This window comes from Setaria italica, chromosome II (genome assembly GCF_000263155.2).
Source record: "Setaria italica strain Yugu1 chromosome II, Setaria_italica_v2.0, whole genome shotgun sequence".
Lineage (NCBI taxonomy): Eukaryota > Viridiplantae > Streptophyta > Magnoliopsida > Poales > Poaceae > Setaria > Setaria italica.
In genome coordinates this window covers 41,628,616-41,653,848 of record NC_028451.1, presented here as the reverse complement: position 1 = coordinate 41,653,848, position 25,233 = coordinate 41,628,616, and the positions used below count along the sequence as shown (strand labels likewise).

General features: G+C 48.8%; 2 protein-coding genes and 1 long non-coding RNA gene across 4 annotated transcripts in view; 2 read left to right on the top strand and 1 right to left on the bottom strand.

Annotated features, from left to right (window-relative positions):
* The first annotated feature begins 3,367 nt into the window (after nucleotides 1-3,367).
* On the top strand, nucleotides 3,368-6,596 carry LOC101781017 (ankyrin repeat domain-containing protein 13B). Its single transcript, XM_004957777.3, has 2 exons — nucleotides 3,368-5,003; nucleotides 5,979-6,596. Exons 1-2 carry the CDS (start codon nucleotides 3,507-3,509, stop codon nucleotides 6,318-6,320), a joined length of 1,839 nt encoding a protein of 612 aa, XP_004957834.1. The 5' UTR covers nucleotides 3,368-3,506; the 3' UTR covers nucleotides 6,321-6,596.
* Nucleotides 6,597-12,936: 6,340 nt separating this feature from the next.
* On the bottom strand, nucleotides 12,937-18,339 carry LOC101780750. Of its 2 annotated transcripts, XR_002676622.1 has the most exons (4): nucleotides 18,062-18,339; nucleotides 16,328-17,753; nucleotides 15,653-15,741; nucleotides 12,937-14,433 (listed from the first exon to the last, which is right to left on the bottom strand). It is a non-coding gene; the product is annotated as an uncharacterized LOC101780750 (long non-coding RNA). The 2 variants fall into 2 exon arrangements; XR_001163237.2 differs by lacking the exon at nucleotides 12,937-14,433 and having other exon boundaries at nucleotides 15,452-15,741.
* Nucleotides 18,340-24,976: 6,637 nt separating this feature from the next.
* Nucleotides 24,977-25,233, top strand: part of LOC101784132 (arogenate dehydratase/prephenate dehydratase 1, chloroplastic) — a 6,607-nt gene continuing 6,350 nt past the window's right edge. Inside the window, exon 1 of the mRNA XM_004959641.1 lies at nucleotides 24,977-25,121. Within this exon, the coding sequence (XP_004959698.1) occupies nucleotides 24,977-25,121 (145 nt within the window). The remainder of the gene's footprint in view (nucleotides 25,122-25,233) is intronic.

Sequence of the window (25,233 nt, the reverse complement as noted above, 5' to 3'; positions counted from 1 at the left end):
GTGAGCACGCGGCATGGCGGCAGGCTCTAATGACGTTGTACGCGACCCTGCCGGTATCCGTAATGATTTTCGCTGGCAAGATGGTGGCCTCTTGGGTCCGTCCTCCGGGCTGAAGAACTAGATCGTTTGGCCTTAAGATCGGCAATAATTGATCGTAGATACAAGCATATGTTCTATCATAAGGAACATAACAAACTGAGTTACTCTCAATTCACTAGGATATGATATGGGTATATTTTCTTAAATGTATCATCAAAAGCTTTTTTTTTTTCACGGTGAATTTGGTAGTAGCTGGCGTTAACCTCGCATTGTCGATTTATGTGCAAACTTAAACGCTCTGAAAAAGATCAATGCTACGGAGTCTAATGTGTAACTAACAAAAAAAACTTAAATAGACCTATATATATTGTTGTGATTACACTAGTTACTAGTGGTGCTTAGCTGGATGTATGACACGTCACACGCCATCTCACCATAATAAAATCTGGCAGACACACCGAACGAGCCGGTATGTGTCGCGTGATGCATCAGCGGTACTAGATGAACTGACGGCATGGATAATTGCAGATTTGCCGCAGGCAGGGGACCTCAGGCACCTCCACCCTCTCTCTCTCTCTCTCGTCTTAATTAACAAGGCCATGGGCACGCACGGCACAGCAGGCCATGCCACAGCTCTCATCTCTTTCAAGCAACAGTGGTAGGCTTGACCCCAGCAGGCCAGCAGGATCTCCTGCGCCGAACGCACCGCTTCCGCCGCCCGTGCCGTGGCAGAGCGTCCGAGCGAGACGGCGGCCGGCGGCCGGCGGCGAGATTGCAGCAGAGCGCAGAGATGGTGCGGCAGAGAAGATCCTGGGTGCGAGGGCTGAGGAGGAGCGAGGAGATAGGAGAGGACGGGTGGGAACTGGGAAGAGGAGACCAGACACAAGACAGGAAGGGGCCCTGGGCCTCGTGCAACGCTGCAGCAACGTCTATGCTATTGCTATGCCCCGTCGCCAAGCCCGATGCAGCAACGCCCCCTCTGCTTCGTGCTCCAGGAGTATTCTATAAATCTATACGGGCCATCCGTGGCCTTTTGGCTTTTGCTGTGTGTTTTTATTCGCTGCTCCAGCGCTCCCCAACCTGCCACCCCAGTAGTTGCCGTGACAGCGCGTGCTCCTGTTTTGCGTCGCCCACTTTGTATAAACGTTTTGCATTACTCCCTCTCTGTATCTTTTTATGAAAACCGTATTTCCCTCACAAACCCGCTTCCCGAGTGACAAATAATAAGGGACGGAGGGAGTACTTTATAACCGTCTGATCACAGACGGCGAGTGTCAGTGTCGTAGCATAGCAACGCAACGTGATAGAATCATTGCTACTACCACGTACGTGCCTCTATGTCTGGACGGCAGCTACGAGCATGCTTAGTCCTTGTGCTGTGCATCACTGAAGTGTCTTCAATTATCACACCCTCTTTCCACCCGCAACACGATAGATGATGATCCCGAATCCTACCCGGACCGGTGGCCTCGGATCATCAGCAAGGATCCGCCCTGTCGGTGAGTTCGTGACGCCCTTAAATTGATCGATTGGATCGGCGACGCGCCATCATGCCACGCACAAGCACAACGCCATGCATGGACACGCACGGAGTGGTTCGTGCCGGCCGGAGGGAAGAGAGCAGCGTCCCCGTCACAGGTGGTTCTTCTTCTTTTTATTTTTTTTTATTCTGTATAGTTGTGGCCGGCGAGTGGGCCCGGCAGCATCCAGGCCCCAAGGCCCAAATCTGTAGCGGTTCGTACCCAGCTCAGCTGGATGGAGGATTCCAAGGCAGGAAAGAAAACAAAAGAAAAAGGAAAGGAAAGGCAAAGCGATCTGATCCTGAATGTGATCCACTGATCCGAACCAAGAAATCCAACCGTCGTCTCCCATCCCCATCAAAGGAGATCTCCTCCCCTCCCACGGACTAGAAAATGGTGGGGGTAGCAGTAGGCAATACTACCAGTCGGCAGCCTCTCGACTCAAAGAAGGGGGGTGAAGCGAGATTCTCGTACGTACCAAAAAGGAAAAGGCAAAAGCAGCGACCTAAATAAAGAGAGCCAGGGTTCCTGTTCCTTTTTCCTCACGGTCTTTGCATGAGCCACCAGCTAGTACAGTTTTTGTTGCAATTTTGCATCAATCCAGCGTATGTTTCTCCAATAAGAATCAGAACGATCTGATTCTACAAAGAGAAAACTAGACTTGTGCTCCTCCAAGGCATACGAGCTGGATCATAGTATCTTAGATCATCAAGAGGATCGATCGCGACGATAAAAAAAATTAGTGTAAGCTGAGTATAAACAGAGGCTGTCGAAGCTTCTATCCGCTGGATTCGTGCTCAGACCGTAGATGACACCCATCGGTAGCAGATCGAAGGCGTAAACAAACGTGTTTTTGGCTGCAAATCCGTGGAGGTCCAGTCTGAAAGTGGAAATAAAAGAGAAGTAGAAAAAGCGAAAGGAGTAAGCAGTCGGCTGCTGACCAGAATCAAGAAGGGAAAGAAAACGAGATGCAGCGGGCACGAATAAAGTGAAGAAGACGTGGGCCACAGAATCCGGCCCAGCCCGGCCCGGACCCACCCCTCCTTAGAAAAAGCTGGATTTGTCGTACTAATCCTTCTCGCAGTCAGCACACCCCACGTTGAGGCCAGCACTTTACGCTCCTGTTTACAGTCTATTCCACTGATGACCTGGCACTTTGTGTTTATCCTCCTCTGTAGCTATCCGTTGCATTCGCTCCTTTATTTTCCCTGTTCGCTTCAGCTCATAAGCCGGCTGAAAATTTGAAACGGCTGATTTATTGTGAGAGGAAAACACGCTGATTTCATGAAAATGACCGTGCTTGGACTGCGTCCGTTTTATCGAGTCAATCCAGTGTAGATCGGCGTGCACATACGGTGGTTGTTCAAACCTTATCCTTATATGAGCAAAATGGTACCGCCAAAACGGAGAATAATGAAATATTTACCGGATTTTATCCCTTACTCTAGCATCATGTTTCTTCATATGCCATCTTTTTAGTGAGCTAAAAATTGTTAAGAATAAATGGACAATTTTTACACGTGATATTTGCAATTTCCAGCATAATGCTCGCATATCTGTATGCTTTGTGTTCCTAAAAGTGGGTATGAGTGCATGTATTTGCTCATTTGTGTCTTACTTAGAGCCAGGGGAGGATAGTGATTTCTGTTCTACTCCCAAGCTGGGCGAGAAAGGCAAATTCTCCATTAAATCTTGTAGCGGAATATACCCATGGGCCTGCTGAGTCAGCATTAATTTCCTAGCTCTTGATCCAGCCCGGCCCGCGGCCACTTCTCGTTCTGCCCCTTCTTCCCCCCCACCTCCCCAACGGTTGCACGGTTCCCCACTCCACTCCACACCACCGCACCAGACGCTGAGCTCCTCTGCCGAGCTCCGAACCCGAGAAAAACCGCGAGAATCCCAAGTGCCCAGCCAACAACTCCCCACCCCCCCCTCCCCGAGCAGGCAATGCCCGTCCAGGATCCCTCCTCCTCGCCCTCCGCCGCGGGCGGCGGCGCGCGGCCCAAGCGCACGTCGTCGGCGCCGATCCGGCCCGCCGACTACGCGCACAGCCCCGCGCACCACTGCGTCGCGCTGCGTGACGCCGCGGGGCTGCAGGCCATCCTCGCGGGCCTCCCGCCGCTCGCGCACCCGTCCCGCGTCCTCACCGCCGCCGACGCCGCCCGGGAGGCCCGCCTCGCGTCCTCCGTCGCCGCGGCGCTCGACCGCCGCGACGTCCCCGGCGGGGACACCGCGCTCCACCTCGCGGTCCGGCTCCGGCTGCCCTCCCTGGTCTCCGCGCTCGCCGCCGCGGGGGCGGACCCCACGCTGCAGAACCACGCCGGGTGGACCCCACTCCAGGAGGCGCTGTGCCTGGGGTGCAGGGACATCGCCGCCTGCCTACTCCGCGCGCACCGCCTCGCCGCCTGGGCCAAGCTCCGCCGCCGGGCGCCGGCGCTCTCCGCCGCGCTGCGCCGGGTCCAGGACTTCTACCTCGAGGTGGATTTCCACTTCGAGAGCTCCGTCGTGCCGCTGCTCTCGCGCGCCGCGCCCTCCGACACCTACCGCATTTGGAAGCGCGGCGCGGACCTGCGCGCTGACACCACGCTCGCGGGGTTCGACGGCCTCCGCATCCGCCGCGCCGACCACTCCTTCCTCTTCTTCGGCGAGGAGGCTAACGCGGGCGGCCGCCGCCTGCCCCCGGGCTCGCTGCTCGTGCTCCACCGCGGCCGGCGCGAGGTGCACGACGCGTTCGCGGCGGCCGCGGCGGCGGGCGACGAGGACGCCGCCACATCCGACGCGGCCGCCTACCGGCCGGGGCTCAACATCTCCTCCGCGAGGCTCGTGCCGAGGACCACCTGGCTGCGGAAGGAGAAGACGGAGAACGTCGGCGAGTGGAAGGCGCGGGTGTTCGACGTCCACAATGTCGTCTTCTCCTTCCGCACCCTCAAGGCCGCGAATGCTGGGCGCAATGACTTCACTTTCGAGTTCGCCGGAGACGAGGACGGCGGCGACGACGACGAGTTCCTGCCGCTTGAGATCCGGGATGACGACGAAGACGGCGACTTCCTGGTTGCCGACATCCCGCCGCCGCCGGCGCGGCGCAGCTGCTACGTGCCAGGCCGGCGCAGCGTGGCGGGGCCGCCCTCACACTTGGGCACCCCGCAGAGGCGGAGGAACAGCGTGGACGTGCCGCGGCGGCTGCCGGCGTGCGCATCTGTGGGGCGCGGCGAGGACGGCATCTTCGGCCGGCACTCAGGGACGACGACGACGGGGGGTGCCAAGTGGAAGGAGGAGGAGACGGTGAAGACGTTGCGGCCGTCGGTGTGGCTCACGGAGGACTTCCCGTTGAGTGTCGATGAGTTCCTGCCGCTGCTGGACATCCTTTCCAGCCGCGTGCGCGCCGTGCGCCGGCTCCGCGAGCTGCTCACTACCAAGTTCCCACCAGGGACCTTCCCCGTGAAGGTAACAGCACTGATTCTGCTCTCCTGCTCAATCAAGGACACAGAATTACTTATGTTTCTTTGTTCTAGTTGTCAATGGTTGCCCAATCCTGCGAGTAATTCCGAATGCTTCGGAATTTAACAAAGTGTTGTGATCAGTTTTCGTGTAATGGTAATGCATCAGCAGTTCAGCACAACTGATGTGCTAATAAGTAATAACTCAACTGAACAAGGCAAATCAATGGATGTATAATCCCCAATTCACCCCACATCTGCTTGCAGATTCTTGTCCAGAGAGTTTTAAGGCCTAGTGATTCTTCATTGCTATGATTGCGGCAGTTCAGCTGTCATAGTGGCAATGACATAGGAAGTTGATGCAGAATTGGTGGTGTACTGGCCTGCAACCTGTGGAGAGTAATCCCCAGGGAAGAAAAAAGTCAAAAACTGTGGAGATTGATAGTTGCAACGGTTCTTCACTGTTTAGTACTCCTACTGAATAGTACAATTTCGACCTGAGTAAATGTAGGGCACGAATTTAAGGGGATTTAACCCAGTGCAGTTACTCACCAGTCACCTGAATATGCGTCGAACATTGAGGACAAGGAAAGAGGCAACTGTCCTGTTTGATGAATGCTTGCCAATTTCTAAGATAAACGAAAGCTTTGATAAGTAACTAAACCTGCCGCATTGGAAAGTAGAAACTGATTTGGCATACAGCATGGAGCACTTATCATTGAAGTTTACTCAATGTTTCACAAAAGTGGTGTTCACTTGAAAGTGCAGACACCACCAGTTGCTGAAACGTAGCAACCTGTCTGCACCTTTTGCTGTTTCTTGGCATATATCATCATGTTCTGAAGGCCATGTGCACCATTTGCTATTCTTGGAAGCGTAATCTTGTTCATAGAACATTTCTGTACTCCCAGATACAATGCAGCTTTGGGGTAATACCATATTTGTGGCTTGAGCTGATTGATCGGTTTCATGGTCCGTGCAGGTTGCTATCCCTGTTGTGCCGACGGTGAGGGTGGTCATCACATTCACCAAGTTTGTACCCCTCATTGAGCCGGAGGAATTCTTCACACCAATGTCGAGCCCCAGTCTCTTGGCGAGCCCAGGGCCAGGAAGCATCATGGCCAAGGCCGACACCCACAAGAGCTCCTACCTTAAGTGGAGCTCGAAGAGCTCAAGATCGAAGCCCGCAAACCTATCACAGGTCGCGGACAACGCCGACCCCTTCACGGTGCCTAGCGACTACACCTGGGTGAACAGCCTCGGTTCCAAGAACCATGACAAGAAGTCGTCCAAATCCAAGAAGGGTAAAGCCAAGGAGACCTAGAAATTGAGATCCATCTAGTGGTATTGTGTGAGTGAAATCTATGCACAGACCATTACCCCAGAATCTGTAATTACCAAGCATCTGGGATGCACCTCGCCATTAGGGCGGTTTAGATGCCAGAGAGACAGGGAGTTAGAGAGTGTCAAACTAGGCCTGCCGTTTTCATTTCTCTCTTCACCAGTTCCTCTTTTCATTGATTGTTCAGCAATGTGTTGTAAAACTTGGTAGTACTACCAAAATGCAAGAATTCCATTGCTAGTTCTGGCACATGCATCATTGTCATTTGTATCTCCTCTAGTTTCTGCAAAAGGTTTGTGGATGGAAGAACACAAGGCGCGTATATGGCACTGGAACAGTTCTGAAGACGAAATCTGAGGGCCTGTTTGGAGCGCGGGAATTGAAAAAAAAGGCCTGTTTGGAACGTAGGAATTGAAAACAGAGGAATTGAAAAAAACACAGGCAAGGAATATGACCGTAGTGGCAAAACAGAGGATGGGAAAAACATAAAACATAGGAAGCGAATAGGTTTGGTTTTTGGGACGTAGGAATCTATCGCTTTGTTCGCTTCAGCTTATCAGCCATCGAACAGTATTTTTCTCTCACAACAAATCAGCCGTTTCAGCTTTTCAACCGGTTTATAAGTTCAGACGAACGCGTCATATGACGCATGAATTAGATAGTTACACAAGTGATAAATTTGATAGTACTTTGAGAATGCATTAATTAGCAAATAATATGTACTAGGACTACAAATAGTATGTCACTCGCCCTCTTACACGTGGGCCCATGGTCCATGGACTGAATCCATAGCTAGCACGTTAGGGCATGTACAATGGCAATAATTACACCGTCTGTATACCGTATATTTTGCAAAAACGTCCCTTGCAAACTTGGAGACGGGTGGGGTCGTCGCAACGATTGCGGCTCGTGCTCCTAGACTCAGATGGCAGATGCAGTGTTGTACGAGCGTTGTCTCTAGGCTAGCGCGCTCGGGATCCAACTGCGGCCGCGCCTGGTGGCTGATCCATGGTGCCAAAATCCTTCCCCGCCACCATATATATTCCACTACATCTCCATCTGCGTTTGTTCTCCCCCAGCGAGTTGAGCGCGTGGTGATGGAAGAGTGCTAGGGCGTGGCGCCGGCAAGGAAGAGCAAGGACGTAGTCATGGCGGCGGGGTCCGAACCTTCACGGGTGGAGGCAATGGCTTGGTGGCGACAGATTCCTCCACACCTTCATCTGGCGCCATTGATTTATCCCCATTGGACAGCAATCGAGGATGCACTGGTAGCCAGCCCGATTTCTCCTCATCTTTAGTGGCTTCGTGCAACCACCTTGCTCTCTTGGATCGATTCCAGTGGCAGCACGACTAGGAAGGGAACGGAGAACGCAAGCAAGGGAGGAGAATCCGTGTTGGAATTATGTGTATAACTTACCTGGTTGTTCATTTGTTCTTATTGCAATTGTGTGTATAGCTTCATTTCTGCACATATATATTACAGAGTAATGTCATGAGAAGTGAGAAGATTGGAGAAGAAAGAGGTGTGAGAAACCTTATTTTTTCTATCCCTCTTATTGAATTTAGTTTCCTCTTATCTATTTTTCAGAAAACTGCAGTTCTGTTTTTGTGATTGCAGTTCAGTTTCAGCTCTATTCTATAGAAAACTGAATGGCAGTTGCACTAATCTGTTGGTGGAATGATTTTGTTAGTGATGTTCTTTTGCAAAAAGTTTATATACCTATCTTGCATGAACTATAGATGAACTGAATGACACTCGGTTCTCAGTCCTAAAATATTTTTCTACAAATTGAGTGGCTCTTGAATCATTGTTCTGTCAGATAGTAATTTCAGCACATGTGGATATTAGTAATCATTGAAGATTCAATATATGTACAGATGATGGTTTATATGTGAAAGAGAATTCTTACTTGCTGTGGTCTTATTTATAGTGAAATGAACACTTGCACATATTAAATAGCAATATAATGGTACACAAAATAATATTTATGAATGATCTTAGCTACATGCAAAGTATTAAACAGTTCGCAGACGATCTGGTTGCACGATCTGTCTCTCTGGCTGTTACGTCAGATTCGAAGCTCTTGCAGACGGCCACCCGTCTGTGGGTTGTGCGTGCCCTTATGCACCATCGACCTTATCTTCTGGAACCTTTGACATCGTTCTCCACCGAACACACACACAGACCTGCTCTCAAACACATTCCGATCAGTTTCTTTGTGCGCGGCCGCAGATCCACGAGAACTAGCATGGTGATGACTGGCGAGCGCTCGAATCTATGGCTTGTGCCCGGAGGAACTTCTTTCTCGTCCCTGCTCTTTTCTGTTATGGTGGGGATTTTGTTTTTTCTTTCTTTTTTCCTCAGATTCAGAGTCCCTATGTCTAGAACTGCTCGGAAGATTTGTGCAACTATTGCTGATTCCTTCTATTGAGAGGACAAATGGGTGCTTCTTTCTGTTTGTTACTCTTGTTTCTTGATTTTTTTTGGTTTGGAGTTCTTGTTCTTACTGGAAGGTACGGTCGCAGACCGATGAGGAAGAAGACTACAGGTAAGCCTGATTAGTGCGGCGGCACGCGCGCGCTCGTCACAGGAAAGATTTCCCTTGGCTCGGACCTCATTCTTTCCTTCATCCAAAAGTACAGGTTCTGTCGCCTTTCCTCTGGAAAGATTCTTGCCATTTCCTCCATTCCAAACGCGTTCGTTGCTTTCCTTTCCTCTGGAATGAAAACCTCCAAAATTCATGCGTTTTCCTCCTTCCAAACAGGCCTGAACTGCCTGAAGTTTATGCACATTTTGCGTATGCTTTGAGATGGATGATTACCTTGTGCATCTGAAAGTACAAAGCACGTAGTACTATGAGATATTTGACCGTGAAAGCGAGGAGGTAGATGGAATGGAAGGGCGTGCATTTTGCTGGGATCGATGGTTCCTTTTTCTCGTGCTGGCAGGCCTACTATGCATGATGGCTGTGGCCACTGCTGAGCCTGCTAAAGATGTTTTGCATTGCATGCAGTGCAGATGCAATCCCTGTGTTCCGTGTCCGCGCTTTGCAGGGCAGAATCATCGGCCTACTTGCCGTAGGCTTTACCGCGGCAAGGCTGCTCGCCTGCTCGCCACAAACATTCCTCCCTGTCCCAAATGGGGCTGCAGATTTCGGCCACCGCGCCTAGTGTGGCTGGAAGGAACATCTACTGGCACATGGCAGAGACCCAGAGTTCTTGCCATGGGATTTCGGTAAATTTTGAGCATTTGTCTTGTTTATTTCCAGAGGCCAGTGGAAAATGTCTAGCTTTTCTTTTAGTGAAAGAAAGGTGGTCCTCCCGTATCCGTAATGAAAAGGACAAAAACAAACGTTTGTATCGTTTCAGTTTTTTTTAGTGGAACCAAGAACTATCGTCGTATGTGGTCCTTTGGAAACCAACAGAAACAAGTACTCAGCCAATTCACGTTTATTTCTCACCTTTTTCACCACGGTATGAGTACAGACGAAATAGAAAGATTTGTGAACCTAACCAAATTCAAATGTCCAAGGATGGGATCCCTCATCAGCTTACTGATCTTCAATGAAGTTGTGTGGAGTGGCGGCGACTGATGGGGAGCACCGGAAGAGAAGAAGACAACCTGGCTGCAGTTTCTTCCCTCTTTACGATTCCTCCTGTGACGGGATGTACTTTTCCAAGTTTAATATAATTCAAACTTATTTGCAAAAACAGAAAAAAGAGTGTACTACCATGTCAAACTTTTGTATCATCATAGCAGCATGGAAAATCATGTATCTGGATTTGGGAGTTTTGTAACTACTGTTTTATCACAGCTCACTATTTCAGAGAGAGACGTTCTCATTAGTTTATCACTCCCAAAGCATAAAGCATCTAGTACTAGGTCATCTACACACCGGAGTACTGTCGTCAGACCACTACGGTCAACTGGAGTCTAGAAAAATCTTGTTGTATGTGGGAGTAAAATACACGGGTACTACATAAACTTGCCAACAAGCATCGTAAAAAACATCTGAGGGATTCAAAAATTGTCTACGAAGCACGTTAGAGTTTCTAAACTTGCTAATCGGCTCTAAACTTGCTAATCGGTTCATATAATGTTCAAATCTTCATACCACGTGTTAAAACTGAACACGTGGCAGGTTGACTGGACGATGACATCGACCTGACATGCGGGTCCTACATTTCAGTCCAATCTCTCTTCTCTAATGCTCTCATGGCCCACGTTTTCTAACGAAAGAAAAAAGAAAAAAGAATCCATCGCAGCGAACCATGGCCACCGCAGCCATCTGCTTGCGCCGGCCCGTGACCCCCGGCCGCCGTCGTCGTTCTCCCGCAGTGGCAATGGCCACGGCTACCGTTCCCTCCGACGGGGTTGCGTCCGCCGCCGCCGCCGCCGCCATCTCGCGCAGGCTCGCGACCCCCGGCCTATCGCCGCCGTCCGCCCGTAGTGGCCGCGACCCCAACCGCCCCCCCTCCGGCGGGGCTGCGTGCGCACGCGCTGGGCCGCGTTGCCGTCGGCTTTGGCAGCCTGCCGTTGAGGCACGCCGTTCGGGACCACCCCCTCCACTGCGTCGCAGAACTCCGACGGATGGTGGACGGCGCGCGGAGCCCCTTCTCCGTCGGAGCTGCTCGGAGTTGTTGTCGCCCCCGCTGCGCGCGATCAGAGCTGCCATCGCCCCCACTCCCGCCGCACCGCTCGAGACCGTCCCACCCTCTTTGCTGCATCGTACACGACGAATCGGTCGGGGAAGAGAGGCGGTCTGCTTCTCCAGCTACAGGCGGCGGCGCTGGACGGACCGAGAGCTCCGGCGGCAAACTGTCGACGGCGAGGTGCGGCGGAGGTGCGCGATGTCCTGGCAAAACTTCCCGTGGCCACTGCTTCCTCCGACGGGCAGTGGTGCCGGTGAAATCAGACGGAGGGGCCGGCGGCAGTGCTCCGCTCTGGCGGCTCCGGAAGGTCCTCGCGTGGAGGTCGGAGATGGCGTCCGCGGGGAATGGGTCGATCTTACGGATGCTCGGCATGGAGCAGTAGCTGATGCGGCCGCCGCTTCCATTCTCGAGGCGCGCCATCGCGACCTGCACGGCGGCGCAGGCGCAGCCCGCCGACGACGGCAGCGCCAGGTAGCCCCTTTGGTGTATTTTCCTCTAGATAGTGGAAACAGCGTAAGCACACGGCGAGGATCGGTTCCCCCCTTGGTCCTACGGGTAAGCGAAAAAGAAGATGCAGGCAAGGGTGAGCGGGTGATGATGTGATGCTTCGTCAGGCGCCGCCCGGCAACGAGTTCTACAAGTACTTGACGTGATCTTGGTGTGGCGGTGGCCTGTGGCGTGTTCCGTTCTTTCACGGGAGATTTCTGCGTGTTGCGCGCGCGAGAGGTTTCTCTTTGTTGCGAGGGTCCAAAAGCGACCGACGCCTAGCGAGCCGTTCCCGTTCGTCCCGTACGAAGGAGATGCAGGTCCAGGTTTCCTCTTTCTCCACCTGCCATCTGACCGTTTTGACCACCAAAGGTTCCAGAGAATTACAAGTGATGCCAGCGATATACTTTTCTTATCTTAAGAAACAATTGTGATGATAGAAGATGTATAGGTTTTTTTTTCTATTCAAACTAACTTTTGCATGCAAGTTATGTAAGCAACCTAGGATTCTTCCTTCTCCTCCCCTTTCTCAGGCCCATCAACCATGCATGCATGTGCTTTGCCCGTGTATGGGCCGCTGCTCTGCTCTCTAGTACTTCTCTACTATAAGCCCTGATGATGATTGACTTCGAGAGGGTGTTTGGTTCCTACTTGCTTATTTTTAGTCCCGCACATCAAATGTTTAGATACTAATTTGGAGTATTAAATATAGACTATTTACAAAATTCATTGCACAGATGGAGGCTAAACGGCGAGACGAATCTATTAAGCCTAATTAGTCCATGATTTGACAATGTGCTGCTACAGTAACCGTTTGCTAATGATGGATTAATTAGGCTTAATAGATTCATCTCGCCTTTTAGCCTCCATCTGTGCAATTAGCTTTATAATTAACTCATATTTAGTCCACCTAATTAGCCTCTGAATATTCGATGTGACATGGACTAAACTTTAGCTCGAGGAACCAAACACCCCCTTCATGTGATGAATGGAGAATCTACCATCTTCAGTGCTAACTAATCGCCTCCTGTTCCATGGGTCTTTAACTTAGACCATGCCAAACGAGAGAGGATATCGAGAGGTAAGGGCTCATGTGATAATCTTTTTTGCAGAAAAACTCAAAAATTTTAGCAAGAAAAACCATCCGTTTTTAGTTACATTCTATTTTGGCGAGTGTCCGTTTTTAAATGACATGATCGTTTGCCTTGCACTCTGCATTTTTAACACGATTTCCCTTGCCAACCAATGGCGTTTTTTCATTGTTCCAGTTTGAATAATTTCCCAATGTGTATTGTTCTTTTCCGGCGATTTGAATGAGAATTTCTATTCTTAATCATTGATGCTGCTGATCATATGCTGAGTCAATAATGCACATCTTATCCATCTGAGCATCAGCAGGATCGAACATTCAATTACCACAAGTAGTAAAACAAACTGGTGGATAACAATGCAAGTTACAAACACAATAATAATCAAATTTATATCATAGAGGGGCCCGGGTTCATAACAATGCAAGTTACAAACACAATAATAATCAACTCAAACCACCAAGCTGAATAGTCCAACAAACAAATACCACACCATTTGAAACCGCAAATAAATTAAACAAGGAAGCAATTATAAAAATAAAAGGAAGGAAGGAAGTAAAGCCGGTGCGACGATGCCGCTTGAGCCTGCAGTGAAATTATTAATTAGCGGGAAATGAAACAGATGACCCGGCATCCGCCTTTGCCTTGTCGGCATCCTCCTTGGGCTGGCACTTTTCTTTGGTCATATCAAGCTCGCATACTCTAGCGACGTCGATGTTCCTCTGCGCAAATGCCTTCACAAGACCGCAAGCGCAGTTTCCGCTGGATTCAGAAATGACACCTCCTAGCCTGCCACAGCACTTTCGAACATCTTCCTCAGAGGTGGCACCGAAGAGTACGGTTCCGAAACATGATCGGTCTGAGGAACGCAACTGCTCAAGACCCGCGGAACAAGCGCCCAGCGGGTCAGGGCCGCCTGGAGCCCCAGAAGCAGCGCCCAGGAGCAGCGCCGCCATCAGAATCAGGGCCTGCTGCTTCCAGGGCTTGGCGTTGGCGGGCGCCATCTTTGAATTTTGTGCGTGTGTTACTACTGTACGTATGGCGATAATAATGCTAGTGTGTTGTGTATGTTGGGAAGCTGGATGTGCGATCGATGCTAGGTGAGTACGTGGGTGGGCCTTTTATAGGCTCAGATTTGCCGAATTACATATAAACTAATTATAAGCACGCGCTTGCTTGCTTCAGGCGTGCTCCTTTTCTTCAATGAATTATGTTGATCGATGCGTTGGAAAATCTTACAGTATCAGGTATTCAATTAACATGATGGGTCGCACTATAGCTTCTACTTGAGCCAACGTGCTTACACGTTATATATCCCATGTGCCTCGAGTTGCAATTGCAATTATCCCTAGCACATATATAGTATATATAGTTCAGCAAAAGACGTAGGAATCGCATGGGATTGAAGCGACCGAGTAAATTGCTGCAAATAAAGCTAGCTGGAGGCCGGCCTTTTCTACTCCATCCGTTCCTTTGCAACAAGATTGGCAATAATCGTCACAATAAAAATGAAACACGAGGTAGCCAGCTATGCCGGCCTGCTCGATCGGACACCTATAGCTGGAGCCAAAATGCAAAATCTCAAGTGTTGACAAAAGGTTAGCCAAGCTAATCAATATTTTGGTCCATTCTGGATTTCTGGGCTAACTTAGCACGTAGTGGTAGTGCAACGCATTTCCTTGATGCCAGCAACCAATATTGCTTCAAATCCGCATTGATAAGCTCATTGGAATTAAAACTTACAGGTGTCTGAATGTGTGCATGTTGTAAGCAAGCCCTGCTCCATGGGCCATCTACCGTGAAATGAGCCGCTGCTCTTGGACGAGATGTACGAATACAGCACCTTTCCAGTTAAGTTGAGGTGGAGACTTGTTCATAAATTTAACCACAAGCCAGAAGAGAACCAAAATCAGACCTCAACAAAATATGTGACCACAGGGGCTAGATACCACAAGTTCTAACAAAATATCATGCATAATTTTGGTGTCTAGCTAGAAGAGAACAAAATCAGACCTGTACCCTTCAGCCTTATCCCGATGTTCAGTTGTACCAGATAACTCAGGTATGGCAGGCTAATCAGCTAGGAGAAGAGGATCCTTTACTTCAGAAGCATGATGCTTTAGTGAAATTTTTATAGAATAGACTACAGCAAGGGTACAGAGTTCCTTGTGCAGATTGAATATTCCTTTGAAGAATAACGCTATCTCTTACAGAAAAAAATAAGACATTTGTTTTTTCCACCCAATTTCCAGTGGCAGAATTGATAGTTCAGTCAGATGCCACGTCTCAAAAATTCTTCTAAAAATACCGAACCCAATCGTTGCATAAAAGTTCGTACCCTACTTTTATGTTTACGAGCTAAAGTTCTAGCACATGAAAGTCAAAGTATATATTTTAGTCAATACAAAGTATATGTTCCCTATGCTAACTGGGTTCATTAGTTATGGTCAACAAACAATACGCACCCCAAGGGCTAGCAGTTATGAACCCTGTGGACCACCCCCATGGGGGCGGTGAAGGGAAAGCCGCCATTGGTAGAAAAAAACCCACAACCCAATACCGTGAAAGAGAAACTTCCCAGATCCAGGAAAGCTTATCATAAAGGGCTTCAACAAGGGGTTTTATTTGTTCTTTGAGCAAAAAGATAAAGATCGGATAGATTCGAACCGCAATTGCAAAGGTAATAACTACTATGCCAGCCCAAATCATGATCTTCACCAACTTGGATTTGGTTCTCTCGCGAAAATCCGTCTTATTCAAAACCTCAATCATCACATCCCCTCTCTCCCACTTCTAGTTCCTATGATGCACTGGGAGCTTATAGACAGAAACGAATCAGTTTAAACAGTCCCTTGTGGCTCCGATGGAAACTAGATCAACGTGTCGTTGGGTCAAGAGAAGTTCCGATTGAAGTCAAAAAGATAGACCTTGGTTCTATTTCATCTCTTCAACAAGTTTAGTAATAAGCATAACGGCCCTATTGTTCCGATGGAGAGAACAACCTATAATTAGCTTTTCGGGAAACTTCCAAACGAACAATTTCAACGAACAGAATAACACTCGTATATATTGAGCTTGTAATGGTACCTCACAATTCAAAAGTCTCTCTACGATTGTATCCTGCCAATCAGCCTTTTTTCCCCTCAAAAAAAGCCATTTATACAGCTAATTATAGCCTGCACAAGACAATGGCAATAACAACAATCTTAATATGAGCAACGTAATGCTCTCTTGCACACTTTGATAATTTTCATAACAGCACATGAAAGACTAGTGAAAGGCTACACTTTTTAAAAGATTATTATTGTTACTGAAGAAGTAATCTAGCCTTTTCTGTCTTATATATGATGCAGCACATAGATGTCAAAAAAATTGATGGATAACCAGCACTGCAGGAGATAATAATAATATATAAACATGTATCTTCCTTTTCCCCAGTTGGAAGCATCAAAGATATCAACATAAGCTAGTGTGCTTTGGTTGAATGTGTTTCTCTACATCCGAGAAGGGGCACTAATACTCAAATTAGAGATCGAGCACACCTGACAGAACAATTTGACCTGATTTGCTTGAAAGCAAACCTTGAAGAATGATCAGCATTAAAGTTATTTAAATTTATCCAGTTTCAAGGTCCAGTTTGAATTAATTTCCAAACCTAATCTTTTTCAAGATGCAAATGCAAAAATTCAACATAGCTTAGCTACTTACAAATGAAGTTAAACAACATGAATTTTAAATAGATAACTAGGACAAGATACGTACCAGTGACCCACCAAGCGACATGACTTCGTACACTAATACTAGATCTTTTTTACTTGTCGCCAAATGGCCCAAACTGCTGCCAGATATGCTCAGTTAAATCCCTTCTTAGCTGGCCATGTGTTGCTTGACTACAAACAGGGGCACTTCTCTGGAGTACATTAGTTAAGCAATTGGCAGGCCCAGTTTTGATGTTTGATGGTAAAACAGGTGTTATACCTGAAGCTTCATTTGGTTCAGAACAAGTACTTGCCATGTCTTTCTCATCCTGAACTGCCATGTTATGGAGTATGACACAAGCTTGCAGGATTTTCCCAAGAGTTGCTCGTTGGAAAAAGCGAATTGGACCACGAACAATGGGGAAACGAGATTGCAGGACTCCAAATGCGCGCTGAACATCCTTCGTTGCCTCTTCTTGATGTTTAGCAAACAATCGTTCCTTTTCAGTTCGAGGGAAGGGTATTGTCTTAACAAATACAGTGCATTCTGGGTAAATTTCATCAGCAAGGTAGTATCCCATATTGTATTGACTCTTATTGATGGAGAATTGCACCGGGGGAGCTTGTCCTTTCAAGACTTGAGTAAACGACGGTGATTGATTGAGAACACTGATGTCATTGATGGAGCCAACAGCATTGAAAGAAGCATGCCATATCCAGAGATCTTGTGAAGCAACAGCTTCAAGAATAAATGTGGCAAAGCCGTGATCACTATGATTAAGACAACGCATCCATTTAGGAGGGCAATTTTCCCACTCCCAGTGCATGCAACCAATGCTTCCCAACATGCCAGGGAAGCCAAGGCCTTCACCAATTTGTAGTAGGTGCTGCATATCAGTACTAGTAGGGCCTCACAAGTATTCTCCGCTAAACTTGTCAATCACCCCTTCTGCAAACCGCTCCAAACACTCCATTGCTGTGCTCGTACCAATCTGCACATATTCGTCCACAGCATCTGCCGCGCAGCCACGTGCTAACATACGAATTGCCGCTGTGCATTTCTGCAGAGGTGACAGCCCTTGGCGATAGCAGATATCAGTCCTCTTGGTGAAATAGGGGGACCACTCACCTAGCGCACGGACAATACATAGAAAGAGGGGTCTACTCATCCGGTACCTTGTTCTGAATACCTTTTCATCATAGACTGGATCTTCAGAAAAGAAATCAGTGACAAGCCGTTGATGACCCTCTCCGTGATCTCTCTCTATGACTCTCCTATGAAAACCAGTCTGGCGGCGAGACGTACCAGTTTTACCAGCTTGCCGTGCTTTGATTTTGGCATGAATCTTCACACTGATCCGCTCAAGTAAATTGTGCAGGACACAGTGCTCAGCAATGATCTTCCATAGTGTATATGCCTGTTGGGTTGACGGTGTTTCTATCTTCGGAATCATCAGAGCAGGACGAAGTGTCTGATTGATGGGACATGCCTACAAAGATAAACAGTGACACATATTTCAACATACATGATTTTCTTAAGGCAGGAGGAAATATAATGATTAAGGGGTTCACTTGTTTAAGCAGGAGATAACCCTAGACGTGGCTACGGTGAAAAGTGATACAAATCCTTAATCTTTCCTGGCCAAAAAAGTCCACCAAATATGCAGATGGCAAGTAATTGGACGCCAGCCTAACCCATCCTATAATCTGATTCGACAGTTTGGTGGAAATTTTACCCTCGGAAGTTGAACGTAATCAGATATAATCCCACAACAATAACGAGGAGAAGAAGGATAACCTGCTTCACCGCTCATCAGTGGAGATTGGTCGGCGGGTGTAATTTGGGGAATGGGGAGACGGCGATGGAAAGGCAAATTCCTCCTCCCGACTGGATCGCACCTCGCCGTTGGGGCAGGAGCGCCGCCCGGCACCAGACGGAGAAGTGAAGCGCGCAACGTCGGTCGCGGAGGAGGACAAGCGGCTGGCAGTGGCGAGCGCACGGGTTGGGTGGCGGCGCGGAGACAGGGGGACTGCCACTGGACGGCGCAACCTGCCGGCGGCGGTGAGAGGCGAGTGTGGTGGGGACTGGGGAGAGAGAGCCAAGAGAGGGGCCGGGCGCTCTTCTATAGACGGCCCAACCCAACATGACAACACCAGCCCAGCAAATATTATGCCTCAGCAGTCAGAACACATAGCCCACCAAAAAAAGGCCCAGGCTTCATCTAGACCACTACGATCTAGTAAAAAAAAGAAATCAGGGCTTCACCAATCACCACTACAAAAATGAAGTAAATTCTTAACAAAGCATCAGTGTTTGAGTTTCCGGCTTTGAACTGGATATATATATACGCACAATTTATCAAGCTAATAATTGTGATCACACGTCATTCTGCACCTAGCTACCTATATCTGTTGAACTCAGCATTGTTTCACTTCTTTTCAATGCAATTTATAGCCATGTTTGTTTAGTGTATCTGTACTAAAGGATGTAACTTGGTGTCAAGTGTGTGAATCTTTTATTTCTAGTACACTTACATAGCTAACGACAGCAAAAACTGAAAATACTTTGGAAAGTACAAATGCGAGTTTTATTTCTTGGAGAAGCAACTTTATCCTAGTTAAAAGTGGAACAAAACTATCTTACAGAAACATGACCATTTGTTCTATACATTATTCTTGTCAACAATGTCTAATCATTACCTATTTGGCACAGCTAGAACACTTTTTTTCTTCTTCTGAAGTGAACCACCCATACATATGCATCTGAAGTTGAGTGAGTATAACCTTCAATGTTTGTGAACGAAATTCACAAGCCATGTGCACCCTCCTCCATATTAGCTAGCTCCACGTTAAGATTCAGTTGAAATAAAATCATTCCAATAGTGTCAGCTTGATGTATTAATTAGCATGCATGCAATGCTAAGAAATTAATTCAAGACAATTTTTTCCGCTTGGTCACTAAAATCATCTATTTAAATTATCTATCGTGGTTTTGACAGTCGATATCAGTGTTCCCCTTTGTCAGTATGATTGAATATATGCATATATATAGAGATAAATTTAATTAAGGTTATAGGGCCAATAGTGGAAAAATTTAAACTTAAAAACAACAAACTAAAAAAAACATTACAAGTCATTTTAGTACATATCCATATGAAAAACTAATCAATTGGTTAAACGCTAGCTTGAGCCAAATTGTGCATCTAATATAGCTAAATGCATAAAAAATGTAATCATGCATGATTACATTTTTTATGCATTTAGCTATATTAGATGCACAATCATGATTACCACAAGCTTCAATAATAATGAATGAAAGATCAGGACAGAAAAGTTTTCTACCACCAATAAGAAATAGCACAGTTGCACAGATTTAAGTTCAAAACTGATTAATTATCTTCAACTCTTAACATGGCACTTTATATAACTGTAAGAGAGCTAGTTTAATAAACTAAAACTACCAAATGCTAAGATTGACTTATGATCCAATAGCTTGCTCCAAGTATCATATTTATAATATGAAGTTCACAATCAATTTACTTAGCCAAATACAACATCAAGATCTTTTTTCCCCCTAACTTTCAGCAATATATAGAGAAACATATTTGAGATTGTATGCGCGATTCAGACAAACTTTTCTTCGGAAACTGACTTTGCCAACGACGAGGATCTTGAGCTGCGATAGTCTTTCCCGGGCAGCAATCCTGCCTACCCAAGCTAGGTCTTCCGGTGCAAAAAATTGACATCGCCAGGCAAGAAGTACTCCGATGGCTTCCAGTTGTGTGTCATCTGCCAAAAACACAAGACTAGGAGAGGTTCACTCTAGATCTAGTGCTCTGTCATGCTGGTGACGTCCACCATTATTTTCTTGCAGCCGAATATACATACCCAGCTACCAGGTTATCCCATTTTAAAACGGCACCAGTCACAAGCTTATGCACAGAAAACTGATGATGGCGAGCTCTATGTCTGGAACATAACCTAGTAGACAATAATGGTTCATAAGCAAAACCATTTATAAGAATATAATAATGTAATCATCCGGTGCAAGCATCTGATCTTAATTGTTCTATTACTGGATGCATACTGATCCTATACAACAACACAATGCAAGGGTCCATATATATACAAGCATCAGCTGCTTACAGCCAATGATTGCACAGTAGTTTAAGGTGGCACGAAATTATCTCTAATTTAAGCACCAATAACAAGACTGGAGCATTGTAGCTAGATACTCAAGAGTAGTCAAGCTCGACAACAATCGAAAAAAATATCAATAGCTGCATATATGTCGACTTTAGATAGAGCAGTACATTTCTAATAACTTAAAAATTCAATGTTACAGTAAACATAGAGTGATGATAATACGTTCCAAAATAATAGATACTGCCCCAATAAGCAGCACCAGTAACAAAAGGAATTTAAATAGACAAAAGCTATCAGGCATGCTAGCTTGATCTTGCATATGTTTAATCCATGCTTTCCAGCATGAGTAGAACTCGATATTGCAGCCTGACATAGATAATTTGCAGAGCTTGCGCAGAAATCTTCTTGTTGGATTAACACCCACTGAGAGTACTAAAGAAACCCTGCGGAGGCCTTTGGCCTTTCTCATAATATAGTATATGAAGCTCTTCTCATCTTGTGTCTCACTAAACCCATACATATCCACCCATTTTAGAGAGATTAAGGGGGTGTTTGGGAGGAGGGGCTAAAATTTAGCCCTAGGCTAAAGTTTAGCCCCCTCAAATAGAGTGCTAAATTTTAGCACTTTGGGGTGTTTGGGTGAGGGGCTAAACTTTAGCACTTTGCTTGACAAAAGACATTAATACCCCTCGTTTCCCTCCTCCTAGCTAGCGTCAGGGGCAAGTTCCACTACTTCTCCAGCAGCTCTTCTTCCTCCGGGGCCGTGGCCACGCACATGGCGCTGCTTCCCATCCTTGTCATCTTCCCATTCATGAGCAGGGCCTTCCACGAGGCCCCGGCCTCGGCCTCGAACGAGGGGTCCCTCAAGTGGAGCGCGGCGAAGGAGCGGGAGAGGTTGCCGAGCGTGGTCCGCTTGGGTGGCGGCAGGAGCGGCGGCACGACCTTGCAGATGCCGAAGAGGGCCGCAGCGGGCTCGATCTTGAGGAAGTAGGCGATGGGGTCGGCGAACTCGACCGTGGTGGGACGGAACTCGGGTGCCAACGGGAGGGACTTGAGCCACGGGGGGCACTAGCTCCCCCTGCGCCGATGGCCGGTGCCGTCCCCTCCATCGATCTCGCTCCTTGGCGCCGTCCATCCAGCTTTGGGAGGGGAACGGGAATGGGGGAGTGAAGTGGAGAGGGGGCGAGGCCAACGAGTCGCTCGACAACTCGAATCTGAGGCCCTTCCTCCTCAAGCAGGCGCGCGGCGCCATGGTCTTCGGGGAGGGCGGCGGCGGCGCGCGCGCGCTCGAGTTCGCCAAGCGCGCCGCGCGGGCGCTTGAGCGACGTGGGGAGGGCGCCGAGCTCGAGCTCGCCATGAGCCTCCACGTCACGGCCGCCATCCTCGCCTCAGATCCGGTGGCCTATGGCGAGGATGGGGAGCGAGAGGGAGCTCGGCGGGGAGGAGAGAGAGAGCGCACGACAGGAAGGAGAGAGAGACGGGGCAGCGGGGTCGCGGCGGAGGCGGCAGGGCCGGCGACCGGGTGGCAAGGCCGAGCGGAGACGGCGTGCGGGGAGAGAGAGAGAGTGGAGAGAGAGTGCGGGGAGGAGAGAGAGGGGGGCAGGGGGTGGAATTTAGGATGATGGGACCACTTTTAGCCCCTCTAGTCCATTTTAGCACCCTTTGAGCGGCTAATGGATTATGGGGGCTCCATTTTAGCCCTAATGTTTGGATGAGAAGGGCTAAAATCTGGCTAAAATGGGGGGCTAAAGTTTAGCCCCCCTCCCAAACACCCCCTAAGTATGTTAGTCTAATTATTTTCACGTCAAGTTCAATAGCTGGATGCTTGGTCAGCTTGAGTTTCAGTTCTATTATCCCCGCATTATAGCATGCATTAATGCTTATGGTTATGGTAATTAATTATAAGGTATAAATACATTTTTGTTACTTGCATTATGAAAATATGGGGCTACCATAGTGTGTTTTGCACCGGGGCCTCGTAAACTTAAGTACGGGCCTGTACGATGGAGAGGGCGCATACAGAACGAACGGCATAAGAACAGAAGTTAAAACAGTTGACTGAGAGCGAAAGCATCAACACAAGCCTAGGAAAACGAAGAATCTGATGGGTTAGCTAGACGCTAGTTAGCTACTTTTTCCCTTGGCGTTTTCCTCCTTGCTTGTTCTTCTCCTTCTTGTCCTGGAGGAAGTTCGTGATGCCCCTGCAGCGCCACGTGCCCACGTCGGCGTTCTCGCTCCGCAGCATCATCTCCGGGACCTGCGCCAGCGTCACCTCCACCTCCGCGAGCAGCTCCTGGATCTCCGGGAACAGGGCGTGGTCGTCAACGAGGAAGTAGTTCCGGCCAAAGTCTTGACCGCCTCCCAGCCTCAGTAACCCGTGTAGACGTGCCCTGGCCGGAGCAGAGCTGGGTCGAGGCGGTCCTTGTAGTTGGTGGTGAAGACGATGATGCGCTTCTGGCCGCACGTCGACCGCAGCCTGTCGATGAAGTTGATGCAGCCCGGACAGGGTGATGCCCTTCGCCGGAGGTGTGTTCCGAAAATGCATCTCTACGCCGTGGTTGATACACACCACCTTATCGCCGAGCCGTCCAGCCAGCGATCGACGGCAGCGGCGTGTTTCTGGTTAGCCCCACGCGTGGAGATCTTCCGGGCAGTTACTGCTCGCTCCAGGGGCGGATCTAGGACCCGGGCTAGGGGGCTGCAGCCCGGGTCCAGCCCATGTAACCCATTTAATATATGTGGTGTTTAGCTTAAAAAAACTATGATCTCAATTAGAGAAAAGGAGGTTCAGAAGGCAACATCAGACTGTTTTGGGTGTGAATTAGCAGCTCATCTCGGGGCGCAACTCCGTTCTGAGTTCGCCCACGGGTAAGGCCAGACAACATAATAGACTTAGGCCCTGTTTGGCATGGCTCCAACTCCGGGTGGAGCTGCTCCACTCCAGAACTCTACATGGAGCCAGCTCCGCTCCAAAACTCCAGAACTAAAATGGGATGTTTGGCTAGATGGGTGCTCTCAGCTCCAAAAAAGATCGATTTCAGTGTGGATTGTCATTGTTGCCCCCCAATTAAGACCCCACTTGTCATCCTCTCTATCCCATCTTATTCTTCCCCTTTCAATATGCCAACGGGTTGGGCGGCGATGGGGGCGGCGACGGGCGGCGGGCGGCAACGGGCGGCGACGGGCGACGGGCGCGACGCGGGGCGGCGACGGGCGGCGGGCGGCGACGGGCGCGACGCGGGGCGGCGACGGGCGGCGGGCGGCGGTGGGCGACGGGCGCGACGCGGGGCGACGACGGGCGACGGGCGGCGGCGGGGTGGGCGGCGACGGGGGGCGGCGGCGGGCGGGGGCGGCGACGGGCGGCGGGCGGTGACGGGCGGCGGGCAGCGGCGGGTGATGGGCGACGGCCGGCGGCGACGGGCGACGACGGGCGCGGCGCTGGGCGGGCGACTGGCCTTGACGATGGGGAACAATTGAATAGAACGAAATGTTTTTTTTCATAACCAGTGGTATTGGTGGGTAATTATCTACCAACTCCACGAGGAGGTTCAAAAGAGAGGTTTCTGGAGCAGCAAAAGAGGTGCTCCAAAACTCCACCTCTATTTGCACTACAGCTCTATAGAGTTGGCAACTTCATGGAGTTTTGGAGTTGGGGTGTTTGACTGAATTTTTTGATGGAGTTGCTGGAGTTTAGGAGTGGAGCCGTGCCAAACAGGATCTTAATGAATCGTGGCAGCATATAAAGTTTAAAATCTTTAGAAGGCAACAAACTACTCCCTCAATTACAAATTGTAAATCGTTTTAAATTTCTCTAGATATGTAGCTTTTGCTATATACCTGATTTACATTATGCCTAGATAATAGCAAGGACTATATAGCTAGAGAAGTCAAATCGACTTACAATTGAAACGGAGCTACGAATTTGGGCAAGCGTTTGTCCAGATTCGTAGCAAAAATGCTTTTTTTTCTTCTAGAACGGAGGGAGTACTCCATTTAGAAAGCATTAAAGTCGGTGCTATAGATAAGCACACCCAGAAAAACAAATGGACAGACAGCTTACCGGGCGCAAGCTATACGACTCCCGTTTTAGCAGTAATAATGTAATGTATGGTTTGGTAATTCAATGAAAACATTAATCCCTCGATCTCGAAAAAATTGCATTTCTAGTATCTGGACAAACAAGTTACATAGTCAGAAATGAAGTAAACAATGAAAACCTTCCGATTGCATTGCATCATGATATACAATGCCGCCTCCTGTCGCAGTGTACGTTTATCTATACACACACACACACAAGGCAACAGTATACCAAATCGCAAAGGGACGACGAGGGAGCGACGAACCTCCCAGCAGATCGAGATCAGCCATGGCGCCTAGCCTCAAGATGGCCTCCCTCGTCGCCCCCGTCCTCCTGGTGGCAACCACACAAGCTCGAGGTATATACGCTCATACATCAAAATTCCTGCACCCCCGTTTCGATCGTAATGTATAATAAGCTATACTTATAGGTAATAACCTGATGCATAGGTTGGGCACCGGAGGGCGAGCAGGTGTACGTCGGACTGACATGGCGCCGGTGCCGGTGAGGACGCCGGCGGACATGGCGATTCCTGGTGATGCGGGGGCGATGGTGGCGTGGTCCCGGTCGGCGTGCGCGGACGACTGCTGGTGCTGCTCCGGGTCGAACCGGGACAGCTGCCAGAATACCAGAGGTGCAGCATAAGCTGCGACTTAAAGCTGGTTAAACGTATAGGTGAAATGGTTCATCTGGTCATGGGTTAGCAGAAAGACTGAATATTTGATTCTCAACACTTCTTGGGCCAA

What these genes read in the sequence shown, in the direction of transcription:
- LOC101781017 (XM_004957777.3), top strand. Translation starts at nt 3,507, where the DNA reads ATGCCCGTCCAGGATCCCTCCTCCTCGCCCTCCGCCGCGGGCGGCGGC. An exon ending in CAGGGACCTTCCCCGTGAAG is followed by an intron (nt 5,004 to 5,978) that starts GTAACAGCACTG and finishes TGGTCCGTGCAG; the next exon opens with GTTGCTATCCCTGTTGTGCC.